General features: G+C 42.0%; 3 protein-coding genes across 3 annotated transcripts in view; 1 reads left to right on the top strand and 2 right to left on the bottom strand.

The window, feature by feature from the left end:
- The window catches only part of LOC146695795 (cadherin-23-like), a 34,649-nt gene extending 31,901 nt beyond the window's left edge, over positions 1 to 2,748 (bottom strand). Inside the window, exons 1-4 of the mRNA XM_085478220.1 lie at positions 2,519 to 2,748; positions 1,780 to 1,908; positions 781 to 909; positions 406 to 633 (exon numbers count right to left, since the gene is read on the bottom strand). Coding sequence (XP_085334346.1) covers positions 406 to 633; positions 781 to 909; positions 1,780 to 1,881 — 459 coding nt within the window. The 5' untranslated portion in view covers positions 1,882 to 1,908; positions 2,519 to 2,748. The remainder of the gene's footprint in view (positions 1 to 405; positions 634 to 780; positions 910 to 1,779; positions 1,909 to 2,518) is intronic.
- On the bottom strand, positions 2,609 to 10,797 carry LOC146695793 (cadherin-23-like). Its single transcript, XM_085478222.1, has 11 exons — positions 10,593 to 10,797; positions 10,054 to 10,206; positions 9,729 to 9,842; positions 9,068 to 9,216; positions 5,310 to 5,370; positions 4,737 to 4,885; positions 4,462 to 4,597; positions 3,432 to 3,820; positions 2,988 to 3,089; positions 2,831 to 2,885; positions 2,609 to 2,668 (listed from the first exon to the last, which is right to left on the bottom strand). Exons 1-11 carry the CDS (start codon positions 10,753 to 10,755, stop codon positions 2,646 to 2,648), a joined length of 1,494 nt encoding a protein of 497 aa, XP_085334348.1. The 5' UTR covers positions 10,756 to 10,797; the 3' UTR covers positions 2,609 to 2,645.
- On the top strand, positions 6,416 to 8,985 carry LOC146695794 (uncharacterized). The gene is made up of 2 exons (XM_085476746.1): positions 6,416 to 6,766; positions 7,889 to 8,985. Exon 2 carries the CDS (start codon positions 7,901 to 7,903, stop codon positions 8,396 to 8,398), a length of 498 nt encoding a protein of 165 aa, XP_085332872.1. The 5' UTR covers positions 6,416 to 6,766; positions 7,889 to 7,900; the 3' UTR covers positions 8,399 to 8,985.
- Positions 10,798 to 11,806: the final 1,009 nt, after the last annotated feature.

Below are 11,806 nucleotides of genomic sequence, written 5' to 3'. Positions count from 1 at the left end.
TTTAAAAATGGGGTAAATTACAAATCCCCAAATAGCGCTCGTAGGTGTCTGTTTTGTTTTCCCAACACAGCTGCAGTGAGTTTACTTTAATATCAAGTGCCAAAAATAACACATTCTTTTCATCCACTGAGCTGTGGCGTCTGGCAGTACTATTTACGTCACAACACAGATTGCGGCGGCGCTACGTGTTAGTAAATGTGGCCCATAGAGGCAGAACTATTCATGTCTACCTCATGCATGCACACTTACAAACACAAAAAATGGTTAGTTATTTATTATCCTGATGAATTCAGATTCAATACTCTCAGTGATCTGAGAGTAGCTAAAGGAAAAAATTGTTGGAATTGATATTAATAAGATATGTTTGCAGCATGTTGTAATGCCATGCTTACTGCTGTGCCCTACCGACAGAGGTGGCGTGCCGTCATCTTCCACGGTGACCGTTAGTCGGTACTCGGCCTGGCGCTCTCGATCGGGAGGGGATGGGCGCGTCACCATCTCTCCGGTCACTCGGTCCATGCGGAAGGTCAGGTCCTGGTTTCCAGCAGTGAGATAGTAAAACAGCATGGCATTGGGACCGATGTCCCGGTCTGTCGCCATCACATGGACGACTGATGTACCTCCTCCAACGTTCTGCAAAATACATCAAAAAAGAAGCCTTGTTAAATTATGGATCATCTGTGGTAGACTATAATAAAACTTAACAGCTGAATACTATTTCTGTATACACTGACATCACTGGCTTGCTTAGCTTAGATCGTGTGTCGAGTGCATCCCTACCTCATTCACGCTGACGTTGTAGCCCCTCTGGCTCTCAACAACTGGCGCATTATCATTAACGTCCAGTATGTTGATGGTGAGAGAGTGGTCCGTGTGTCTGGGAGGTGAGCCATTGTCAGTGGCACGGACCTAAAACAATACATGTGAACTGATGTGCATTAGAACACAAGCCTCAGCATGCATTTTGATACCTGGCATTAAACCCCACAGAGGATAAATAAACGAAACGCATGCACTTTGAATACTTTATTAAAATCTGTTTTCATTAACATCAATAATATTAAAACATGACGAGTAAATGAAAAACACTTGTGCCTTTTGTCTCTACAGAACAACAGTCTCAAAAAATGTCTATTTGGTTTTCAATTAAAAGCATCAAACATAAGGCCTGGGGGCCAGAATCGGCCCAGCAAACACTCCAATCTGGCCATTGAATGGCTTTGGAAAATGTGAAGTAAGATCTCGGACTTGAAACTGTATTTTCTGAACTTTTTGTACTAAAGAAAGACCTCCCCCATTGCCATTCATCCTAACAAGTGTAATTAATAAACTCTTTAATGGTTAAAAAATTAAAGATGTTTTTTCATAATCTACCACAGAGATTTTTCTTCGAATTAATAAGAACTTCATGTTTTATAATTACTGGACAGTCTGAGTCTAAGCTACCAGAACTTCCTCTGTAATTTTACACGCTTCTTAGAATTTAACCTCAATGCGTCATACTGACCAAGACTCAATGTTGAATTGCACTTCTTTTTCATATACAGAGACATTTCAATGATTTTAATATCTAATTAAACTTCCTAAACAGTGACAGAAATGGGGGTTATGTGTGTGGCCCAACATGTAAAATGTGTTTGGAGTTCCTGGTTAAAAGTATGACAAGTAATTAGTTCATTGTTGTGCTGAATCAGGGATGAGGTGTAAGTTTAGAGCATGAATGTGAAAGAGACACAGGTGTCTGGTAAAACTGTCCTATAGTAACTATAGTAATCTGACCTTCAGTAGATAGCGGTCTACAGACTCCCTGTCCAGAGGAGCATTGACATAAACCTCTCCGTAAGTGTTGTTCACAGTCTTGATCATGAACACATCTTCCATGTTGCCTGCCACCAGAGTGAAATTGACCTGGCAAAGAGCAACAAGTCAGAATGAGTGAAAGAAAAATGGGGGCAGACAGTCACTGACTGAATGTCAGATGATTACTTCTACTTACTGCAACCAAAAATGAGAGTGTGGGTATTTTTAATAGCTTTTCTTTCACATTAAGAAAGTAAATTAAGAAATAAGAAGTGAGAGTCCACAACCTGCGCAGTAGGAAGTAGCAAAAAAGGAAAATGTGATACTGGCAGCTTAAGTTGGCCATCGAGATGCCAAAATCTAAGAGAGCCGATGTGAAACTGAAATAAGTTTAATTTGACTTCTTGTATTGCAATCTGAGGAAGTAAATATTTGTAGTACTAGTGCCAGATTAAGAGATACACAACCTAAAATAAGGGAAACACAAGTTATAAATGTCACATTCACTTTTGAGATGCCGGGAAAGCACGCTTGCTTGATTCAGGATGTGTTAGGAACTAAGAAGTGAAAAAATAAAGCACCATATTTGGGAAGCAACGTCTTTTTTGCTCTTTGTCAGCTGTTAAGTGCAGTAAAACGTAAAGTAAAAGATATGATATTAAGCGCCACACACAGAAGATCTTTCATTATTTTCTGCTGTTTTAAAAAAAACCCTCACCAGTCCATTTAAACCAGCATCTCTGTCCCTTCCCAGAACTACTGCCACCTTTGTACCCTTGGGTGTGTTTTCCGGGATGGCGCGTGAAATATCAGATGTGATGTCAAACTCTGGACTGTTGTCATTCTCATCCAGAATGGTGATGGACACCTGTACAGAGGTACGATCGAATGGAGGTTAAATTCCACATTTGCAAAGTAATACTTACCTTGAACATTAAATAAACCCGGGCAAACAAAACATAATGATCACGTTACACAGCAAACGCATTTACTGTTGTACTTAACATTCCCCATAAAAAGAACGTCTTACCTTCTGCAGTTCCAGAGAGGGATGCAATTAATAAAAGAGGAAGGCCATTAGCTTTCTGCGCCAGAATAGACACAAACACATGAAGTAATAAATCCACAAGGCACAATAATAGGAGGGGTAGGCCCGAAACAACACCATTCACAACAAAGGGGCGTACCACAGTGGAGTCCTTTTTGGGTCCTCCATCATCAGCGACAACAGTCAGCGTGTACATATCACCCTTTTCTCTGTCCAGCAGGCCTGTCACTGTGATGCGGCCCTGAAACAACACACAGACACGCATCAGCAGATACGGTAACCATCATAGAGTCCATACAAGATGTAAGTCCCAGTGTGACAGCGACGAAAACAGAAGAAAATTAACAAGTATCACACAAATCAACAAAGGAATCCCCATTTCTCATCTATCAAAGGAATCAAATGACTTCAAAGCACCTAAAGCACTTTGATCAGCTTACAGTCATACAGCAACACGAGTGTTAGCCTAAATCACCGGGGACGAGGTGTTACTGAGTCGCATTGCGGTTAATGGATGAAGCACACATGAAAACAAGGCATGCACACTGTGATCAAATCATCAGTGACCTTTCTTCCACCTCACCGTGACGCTGTCTATCTTGAAGAGGGCTAGAGCTGCGGGCGACGTGTCGGGGTCGAAACGGTACTTCAGCTGGTTCAAGTTGTCGGCAGACTGCGCCTGCACCTGGACCACCTCTGTGCCTGTGGCGATGTTCTCACGAAGCGAAGCCTCGTAACCAGCGGAGAAGAAGGCCACGGCCTCATCCAGCTCATTAAGTAACGTGACGTAAACGGTGCAGAAGCCGCGGTGGAACGGCGGAGCTTGGTCGGTGGCTGAGACGTTCATGAGGTAGGAGGTCTTGGTCTCGTAGTCCAGGTAGTCCACAGTGGTAACCAGGCCGGTGCTTACGTCCACCTCAAACTTGCGGTCTGAGCCGGATACGAGGGCGTAGGCGACGGCTCCACCATCACCTGAACAGCAAGAGAGGAAAAAGGTGTCATTTCAAAGAAAAACAACTTATAATAAAAAGGTGTTTTTCCCCCCACCTACTGTTACTAAGAATAACAACTTTAAAAGTTTGTAACATTGTTTCGATGAAGCTATAGTTACAAAACGTAACCTTTTTCCTCAAGTCTATTTTTTATTAATCACAGTTGTCAACGCTGGTCTTTTGGCTATATGATGTTTATTTCGGTTTCAGGCCTGATCCTGATCTAATGTTTTGGAAAATGTATGTCACGGCACAAGATGCGTCAGAAGCTGCCTAAGCAACACTTTACCCAACGGGAAGTGAATAAGAGGAAGTTTGTGCCATGGAGCAGAAGTAGTGATTTAAATGCCAATTGCGATGTTTCGTGCGCACCATAGTTACAAAACCAGAGGGGAAAAAAAATAAAGAAGAGGTTGGTTTGTTCTCTTTGTGGAGGCACCCACTAGTGTTAGGTTTATTGATCTGCAAGCTGATGATCAAAGGCACAAGCTATGCTAAATAGCACAGCTAAATATGTATTTCCATTTGGTGTTAGATGAAGAAAACCTGATGCTGAATGGTTATTAAAAAGATCTGGAATCAAACATTCCCTTTTCTTGCCATATTTGAAACCGAACTTACCAGTATCACGGTCAGTGGCACGCACCACAATCACAGAGGTGCCGATGCCAGCGGTCTCTCTCAGGCCCAGACGGTTGTACTGTTGCTGGGTAAACACCGGCACCTCATCATTGGCATCGTCTACGTATATGATCACCTGAGGAGGAGACGGTTCACATTTCCTAAATAAATATATCGAACAGCCACATAAAAGACAATAATTTCACCTCCAAACAAATTGATTATAATGCACATATAATATATTTTTCATCGGATGTGGTTTCTCTGCTTCTCACCCTCACAGAGCTCCTCATGCTGCCCTCATCACTGTTGTACGCCTCCACTTCCAACATATGGGAGCTGCTGGTTTCTCTGTCCAGAGCCCTGAGGCCTCTTGTCACCAGTCCGGTGTCTCTCTCTATACTGAACAGATTGTTGCTGTTCCCTGCATGCATCACAAACACGAGCGCACAGACAGAGAGACAGTGAAAGGAAGGGAAGGTGAGATGAAGCCAAGAGACCTGAACAAAATTGCACATTTAACCTAGGTTTACTGAAGTCCACTGAGTGGGTCATTTCATTTGCTGACATGGCAAATTCAACTTGTTTAAAGAGCCCGTCATCACAAGTACTCTGACTCTTTGGCAAGACCTGACTCATACACACTGAGTAAAGCTAAAGCACAGGAACCAAGAGGAATGATCAAATCAGTGAATCTTGAGAATTTTACTATGTTGACAATTTTCTAAAGAACGTATCTTCACAAAGCTGCCATCACATATTTTGAGACTGTGTTTAAACTTGTAGACATTCAATCAGCGAACAGGATGACCACGTGCAAAGGTTTTCTAAAGGACTGCGACACTTACCAGTGAGGATCCTGTACAGGACTCTCCCATTCTCTCCCTGGTCTGCATCTGTAGCTTGAACCTTTACAGACCAAAAATGAAAAAACAAATAAAGACATCTGCATTGTCTTAAAACATCTGCACAGGATCACGGAACTTAATCAAATGCTAAATAACATGGAAAAGCAAACCAGCTCCGGGAAAGGAAACAGCTCTGCAGTTGTTTTTGCTTTAAAATTGGCAAAGGCACGCTTTAAAAAAAGTGATAGTCTAATGGCAATTATTGCAACTTTATGTGAGAGCTATCATTGCTCAAAACTAAAATCATGACAGACTTAAACAGTTGGATTTGGTTACCACAAGGTTTGAGCATCTCAGTTTTTCTAGTCTCTTTCTCCGATGACAGACGGAACATTTCATATGCATTTTTAATAATTGTCAAGGCAGAGGGAGAAATCTGTATACTATCCCATGCACCACACATTGCCGGGTGCCCAGTGTCTTGTTGCCACAACAACCTCTTCGCAGCTTGGCAGCAATAAACTCTCTCTCTCTGTGTTACAGGCAGATGGCCAGAAACACCCAAAAAAAGCCAATCTCAGCACAGACAGCACGACTCCACAGCGTACACAGATAAACAGTGAAACCTATTGGGATGCTGGTGAATGGGCCATGTCATACGACTGACTTTCTGAATCCAGCATTGTCGCCGGCACTGGATGAGGCCGACTTTATGTCACACCTCGCTTCTCTGTGAATGTGTCAAAATCTGTGGAGGTACCTACAAAGTGCAGACTTAACTGCACACAGAAGAAACGCTCATTCAAGCACATTTACATGTGCAGTCAGGTGCACGCATATAGTGAGACCCACACTCTCGCGGTCTCTGTCTTGCCCTGTGTGTCCTCCTTTGCGCGCTCTCACTCCCTCCGTGAAGAGGGGCCCAACTTCAGTCTCATTAGTTTTATAAAGAGATGTAGAGAGGAGAGGAGAAAGAGGAGGTGAGGGGAGGGGGAGACGGGAGGAAAAAAAGTGGCTGGGGGTCAGATTGGTGAGTGATGAATAGGGCACTACACAGTGGAATGCACCACTTGGTCCATAAAAGGGGGTGCATGAAAGTGCAAGACTACATTGCGGAGCCAGATGTTGGAAGTGCAACCGTGTGGTGTAGACGCACAGCTTTTTTTTAAATCTAAGACTCTGTGTGACTGACAAAATATTTTATTGTCTTTGGCTCTGTGTCATTAAAGCAGCTGAGACGTATTACTTCTGTGATGCTGTTCCTGAGACTTTACCCCCTTTTCAACCCCGTTCCCCTCTTCCTCCCCAGCGTTTCCCCCTCTGTTTCTGGGAAAAGCCGTAGTTTGAGGGGGGAAAAACAAGAGCGTGCAGTTACAAAGTGTGGATCTACAAAACAGATCTGACCTCAACTACTGGAACGAAGCAAAGTTCTGCTTTAAAGTCTCCAAAGTGTCAGCGTGAGTATATATTTTCAAGGGATTTCAGCGTCAATATTAATTGCTAAGAATATACCACAACAGTAAATTATTGAAATCACTGGAGATGTTATATTGCTAGAATTCATTTTGTTTCTACTAGAAATTAATTATTAGTGAAATTGCGTGCACAGTCAGTTAAATTTGCAAATGTGAATCTGACAAACAAAGCGTGCTAGAAAAAAGTTTTGTTGGTTTCAAAACTAGCTGAGTAGTCAGATCTGGAGGAGCAACAATGTGGGGAGAAACAGAGGGAGAGCACCTTAGAGCCAGGCTGCCGAGCTTAAGAACAGCGCGTCTAATCACGAATATGTGCAAGCTACAATATGTGTGGGTGAGAAAGAAAGTTTGTGTTTGAATAGCTGTGTGTTTGTGTGTGTGCATGCATGCGAGTGCGGCGTATGTGCTTGGAGGCGCTGACTAATGAACTGACTCTCTAACGAGCCATCCTGCTCCACTGGCCTTTTCACAGCTTTCCTGGCATTTGGTCTTAAAAATAATTTCACGTCCCAATGTGTTTCCCTTAAACCGATAAGCCATGCTTTGTCTCCACTGAATTAAGGACGATGACATTTACAAATGTTACTATGCTGAAGATAGGAGGGAGGGATGGGGGTGGGTAATTGGAGACTGGGGTAGAAGAGGTGGGTTCCTTGCATTTTACAAGAGGGCAATTTAATAAACCCAATTTGTTTTACATTGAGGAAAGCCTGTCAAGCATTGACTGTTTTGTAGTCCTTGATTTAATAGCTACATAATTGCCGCAAATGCCAAACAGTCCCTGCATCTGGCTGTGCGTGCAGGCGTTTCTATGCATATTTGTGCATGTGTGTCATTGTGTATAATGAGCTCTTGAGTGTATGAGCCTAATTAAGCAAAAACATGAGAATAGGCCTAAAATAAACCTAGTCAGCAAAGTTAGGCTTGGCTGGAGATGCAAGCACGTCAAGAGAGCTGTTATGGCACTTTGATGGAGGCTGACCACACACACAGACACCCATACACACACACACACATGCATACACTGAAATTAGCCAAATAGACTAAAACCAACACTCACACAATCTCTGAAACATCCTGACTAATATAGCTTTCTCCTTCCAGAACCGAGACAATATGAACACCACTGATCCGGGCTCCAACGTCACCTTTACTTCTAACACAGAAAACATCACTCTGTCCACCCTCACCACCACTGCCACCTCTGTCACCATTCGACAGCCCCCATCTTATTCTTCACACATCCACGACCCAGAATTCACCATCATGGTGGTGCTGGGGCTGTCGCTGCTGCTGGCAGGATTTGCAGCCTTCCTGGCAGTGTGCCGGCCCTCTGAACAGGACGGGGACTCCGAAGCGAGCTGCGGGCCAGGGGAGAGTTCGACTCGTAGAAGGAGGACGTCCAGCGAGCCCCAGCTGAAGGTGTGGAAGAGGCTGGGCTCGTATCGGCGTTCGTACAATCTCTCCTTCAGACGGCCGCCTCATCGCAGGCCGCAGGAGCGCGAGAGCACACGCGCTCCCCTGCCTCCAACTCAACAGACAACACAGCCAGAGGCCAGCGGAGAACCCCACCTCACTGTGCCTTGTCTATTCGACTATGTTACCGAAATCTGACTTGAAGAGCACCTGAAGGACGATTGACTGTGCAGCAAACATCACTAATACCAGGAGAGAGTGAAGAGTGCATTTATAGTATTTCTCTAACCTTCTTTGAATGCTAGGTGGAGGAAACGCAGGAAAAGTATTTAAAATGTAGATAATCAAAAAGCATATTTTTGTTACTGATCCCAGGTTGAAGTTTGGATCACAGGTGATCTTTTTCATCACAGCTCTGTGCTATAGTCACAAGTGACTTTACAGTGAGCAAAAGAAATCAATACAGAAAATTTTAACACAAGACACCAGCAAAACGACTTGGAGGCGAAAATTAAGCCTCAGATGACAGAATATCACTTTAGTCTGTTTCTATATTTTCACTCAAATTCAAGCATCGCTACCCAACATCACACCTCTTGTTGCTCTGATGCACCGAAACCCATCCATCTGGAAATTCACACACCTTAAGACAAACACAGTCACGCTAGTCTCAGATTATGGGGGGACTCCCTGTATGGACAAGAAGACAAATGTAACTCAAGCCAAAAAGAGATCACTGTAACTCACTCAGTGTGTTTTAAGGAAATAAATTTGAGTTTTAAATTCGCTAACAGTGCCATTTCTGTCAGGATGTGTTTTGCAGTATATATGAGCGTGTGTTTGTGTGTGGTCGTGTGTATTTTTCACCTGAAGGATGCTTGTTCCTCGGGGAACACTTTCCAGTATGCTGGTCTCGTAACTGTTTTGGAGGAAGATGGGTCTGTTGTCATTAACGTCCTGCACCTCGACGAACACGGTAGCCGTGCCTGTCCTTCGGCTGCCAGCCGGACCGTTGTCTATGTGCAAAAACAAACACGTTTGCATCAGTTTCAAGGTTAACATCAATTTTAGACATTGATAACAGAAACAGACACACTCACTGACACAGACTAAATAATCTATTAATCCTCCTAAAAGAGATTTTTTATATAATATACTTGACTCATTAAAAACTGGGTCATTTTCAGCTGAATGAGGACAATGTGCACAGTTTTACATTATCTCTGCTTCTTCTCCCAGCGCTGGCGTCTCTGGCCTCTTCAGCAGATAAGCTACCCCCACTCAATGCTTTCCAAAACAGGAAAACCTCCGAGTTTTTGTTCTTTTTTTTCCACACAGGAACAAAGGCAGTTGAGCAATGGTCTGAAATCACTGCAGATGTGCAGGCAGTTTTTTTTCCTTACACCATTATCATGCATGCACAAAGAAACAAGAGCAGCTTTGAAGATAAACCACATTATTTAAATATATATATAAACACACAGTATGTAAAAATGACAAAGACAAAAGATCAAGTTTTATGACACACCTATAGCTTCTATGATCAGAGTGTACGCTGCTTGCGTCTCTCTGTCTAGACCGACCACTGTCCGAACAATGCCGTCTCTGAAACCCACGCTGAATTTACCATCCTGATTACCATCTAAAAATGAAAAGAAGTCACAGTTTTAGAAATTAAGCGCATTAATATCTGTACGTAGTAAAAGGCACATGCAAAGGAGCTCAGTACATACACAAACTCTCACATGCATGGATGGATTGAAGGAAGGTACGGGTGGCACACAAAATCTCCCGTGGCTTTAAAAACTTTAACTCAAGAACACAGAAAAACACCTCCCACCGTGACCTCTGACCTGTGATGAAGTAGCTAAGTTCAGCGTTGAGACCCTCGTCGTTGTCAAAGCAGCTGAGGCGGGCTACAGTGTGGTCTCTAGGGACACTCTCCTTCAGGGAAACATTGTACACGCGAGGGTTGAAGGTGGGCGTCTCATCGTTTACATCCAGAACTGACGCACGCCACACACAGAAAGACACGAGGACACACGGATAGATGCACATGAGGACAAATAAAGGCAGCAGGGTGGTGCAGTGAGTAGTACATTTTTTTTTCCTTTTTGCCTTTCTTGCTCAGGTGTCCTGTTCTCTGGCTAATGGCAGCAGATTTTCCAATCTTCTTCAGTCACATCCAGAGCAATCAGCCCAGTCCCCATTTGGGGTTTTACAAATCCCACCAGCAGGTGGCAGCATTTTATTCAGCAGATGTTTGAGAAATCAGAGGTGGGCTATTTGCCGTAATGAAGCAACTCTTTATTATTTCATTATTTTGGTTTTCAACTTTCCCATTAGGGTAATTTCAGAGAAAGCAAAGGTAAATTAAATCTGAATCTCTCACCTATGACAGTGAGGGTTGACGTAGAGGTACGAGGGAACTGTCCTGCATCATATGCAATTATCCTCAATTGGTACTGTTGGATCCGCTCACGATCCAGGACTGCTGATGAGGTGAGGACGCCAGTGGAGATGTTCAGGTAGAAATCGAGGCGAGGCATTCCCATCTGTAATGCTAGTGTAATCAAACCATTCTTATCTTCGTCAGGGTCCTCAACCTGGATCTACAGAAGAAAGAGAGGAAGCGATACAGAGAAAAGAAAACCCATAGAAGATTACTCACAGGGTAACAGATAGCAGATGGTGAATAAAATGTGGTTAAATTGTGTTTATTTTAACTGATTAAAACGTATTATTAAGTGTTGCAGTGTTATTTGGCAGTCAAGTCTTTTAAAAAAAGTGAGAAATTCCTTTAGGACTTTGTGTTTCTGTCTGTCATCGCCTATCTTCACTAAATATGGTGATAATATAATCCTCATTTAAAAGTTGGGACAGAAAATATAAATAAAAAAAGAATGAAATTACTTTGACATTTAATAATTCCAAATTTAATCACAATAAAATGCAGGAAACACAACAAATATTTAAATTGTTAAAATTGACCATTTTGAGAAACGTGTATATGGATAGATAGAAACATATATATATATATATATACATATATATATATATATATATATATATATATATATATATATATATATATATATATATATATACATATATATATATATATATATATATATATATATAAAAGAATAATAAAAAAAATTACACATGACATATAATGTAATTGCAAGGAGGTATTTCTGTAGTCTATTGATTACTAGATAGTGGAAAAGGGGTGGGATTAAATAAGCTTATGCTTCTTCCTGCTCCTTTTTGAACATGAAAGTTATTTGTAGTTGTGGTTGATCGTTTTACTTTTGTTTTGCTTTGTTCATTTGTCTCTTTTAATTCTATGCTGCTGTACTTTTTCAACATGTTCAAAATAAAGATTCAATCAAAAAAATCAAAAATCAAAAGTGTAAGCTCATTTTGAATTTGATGACAGCAGCAAGATTGTTGTTGCTCAAGACTTCTGAGTATTCTTTGTCCTATTTTTGGTTTGTGATGATTCAAAATGATTCATTATGATTCATGATGTTTCATGATTTTTCATCTTGTCCGCACTCTTCTGCTCTGAAGCCGTACTGTTGTATGACATTAACTGCGGTT

Source organism: Copadichromis virginalis, linkage group LG13 (assembly GCF_057382275.1).
Source record: "Copadichromis virginalis isolate Kocher_CV1m ecotype Utaka linkage group LG13, C_Virginalis_male_GT1.1, whole genome shotgun sequence".
In the NCBI taxonomy this organism is placed as follows: domain Eukaryota; kingdom Metazoa; phylum Chordata; class Actinopteri; order Cichliformes; family Cichlidae; genus Copadichromis; species Copadichromis virginalis.
This window is presented reverse-complemented; position numbering and strand designations above follow the sequence as displayed.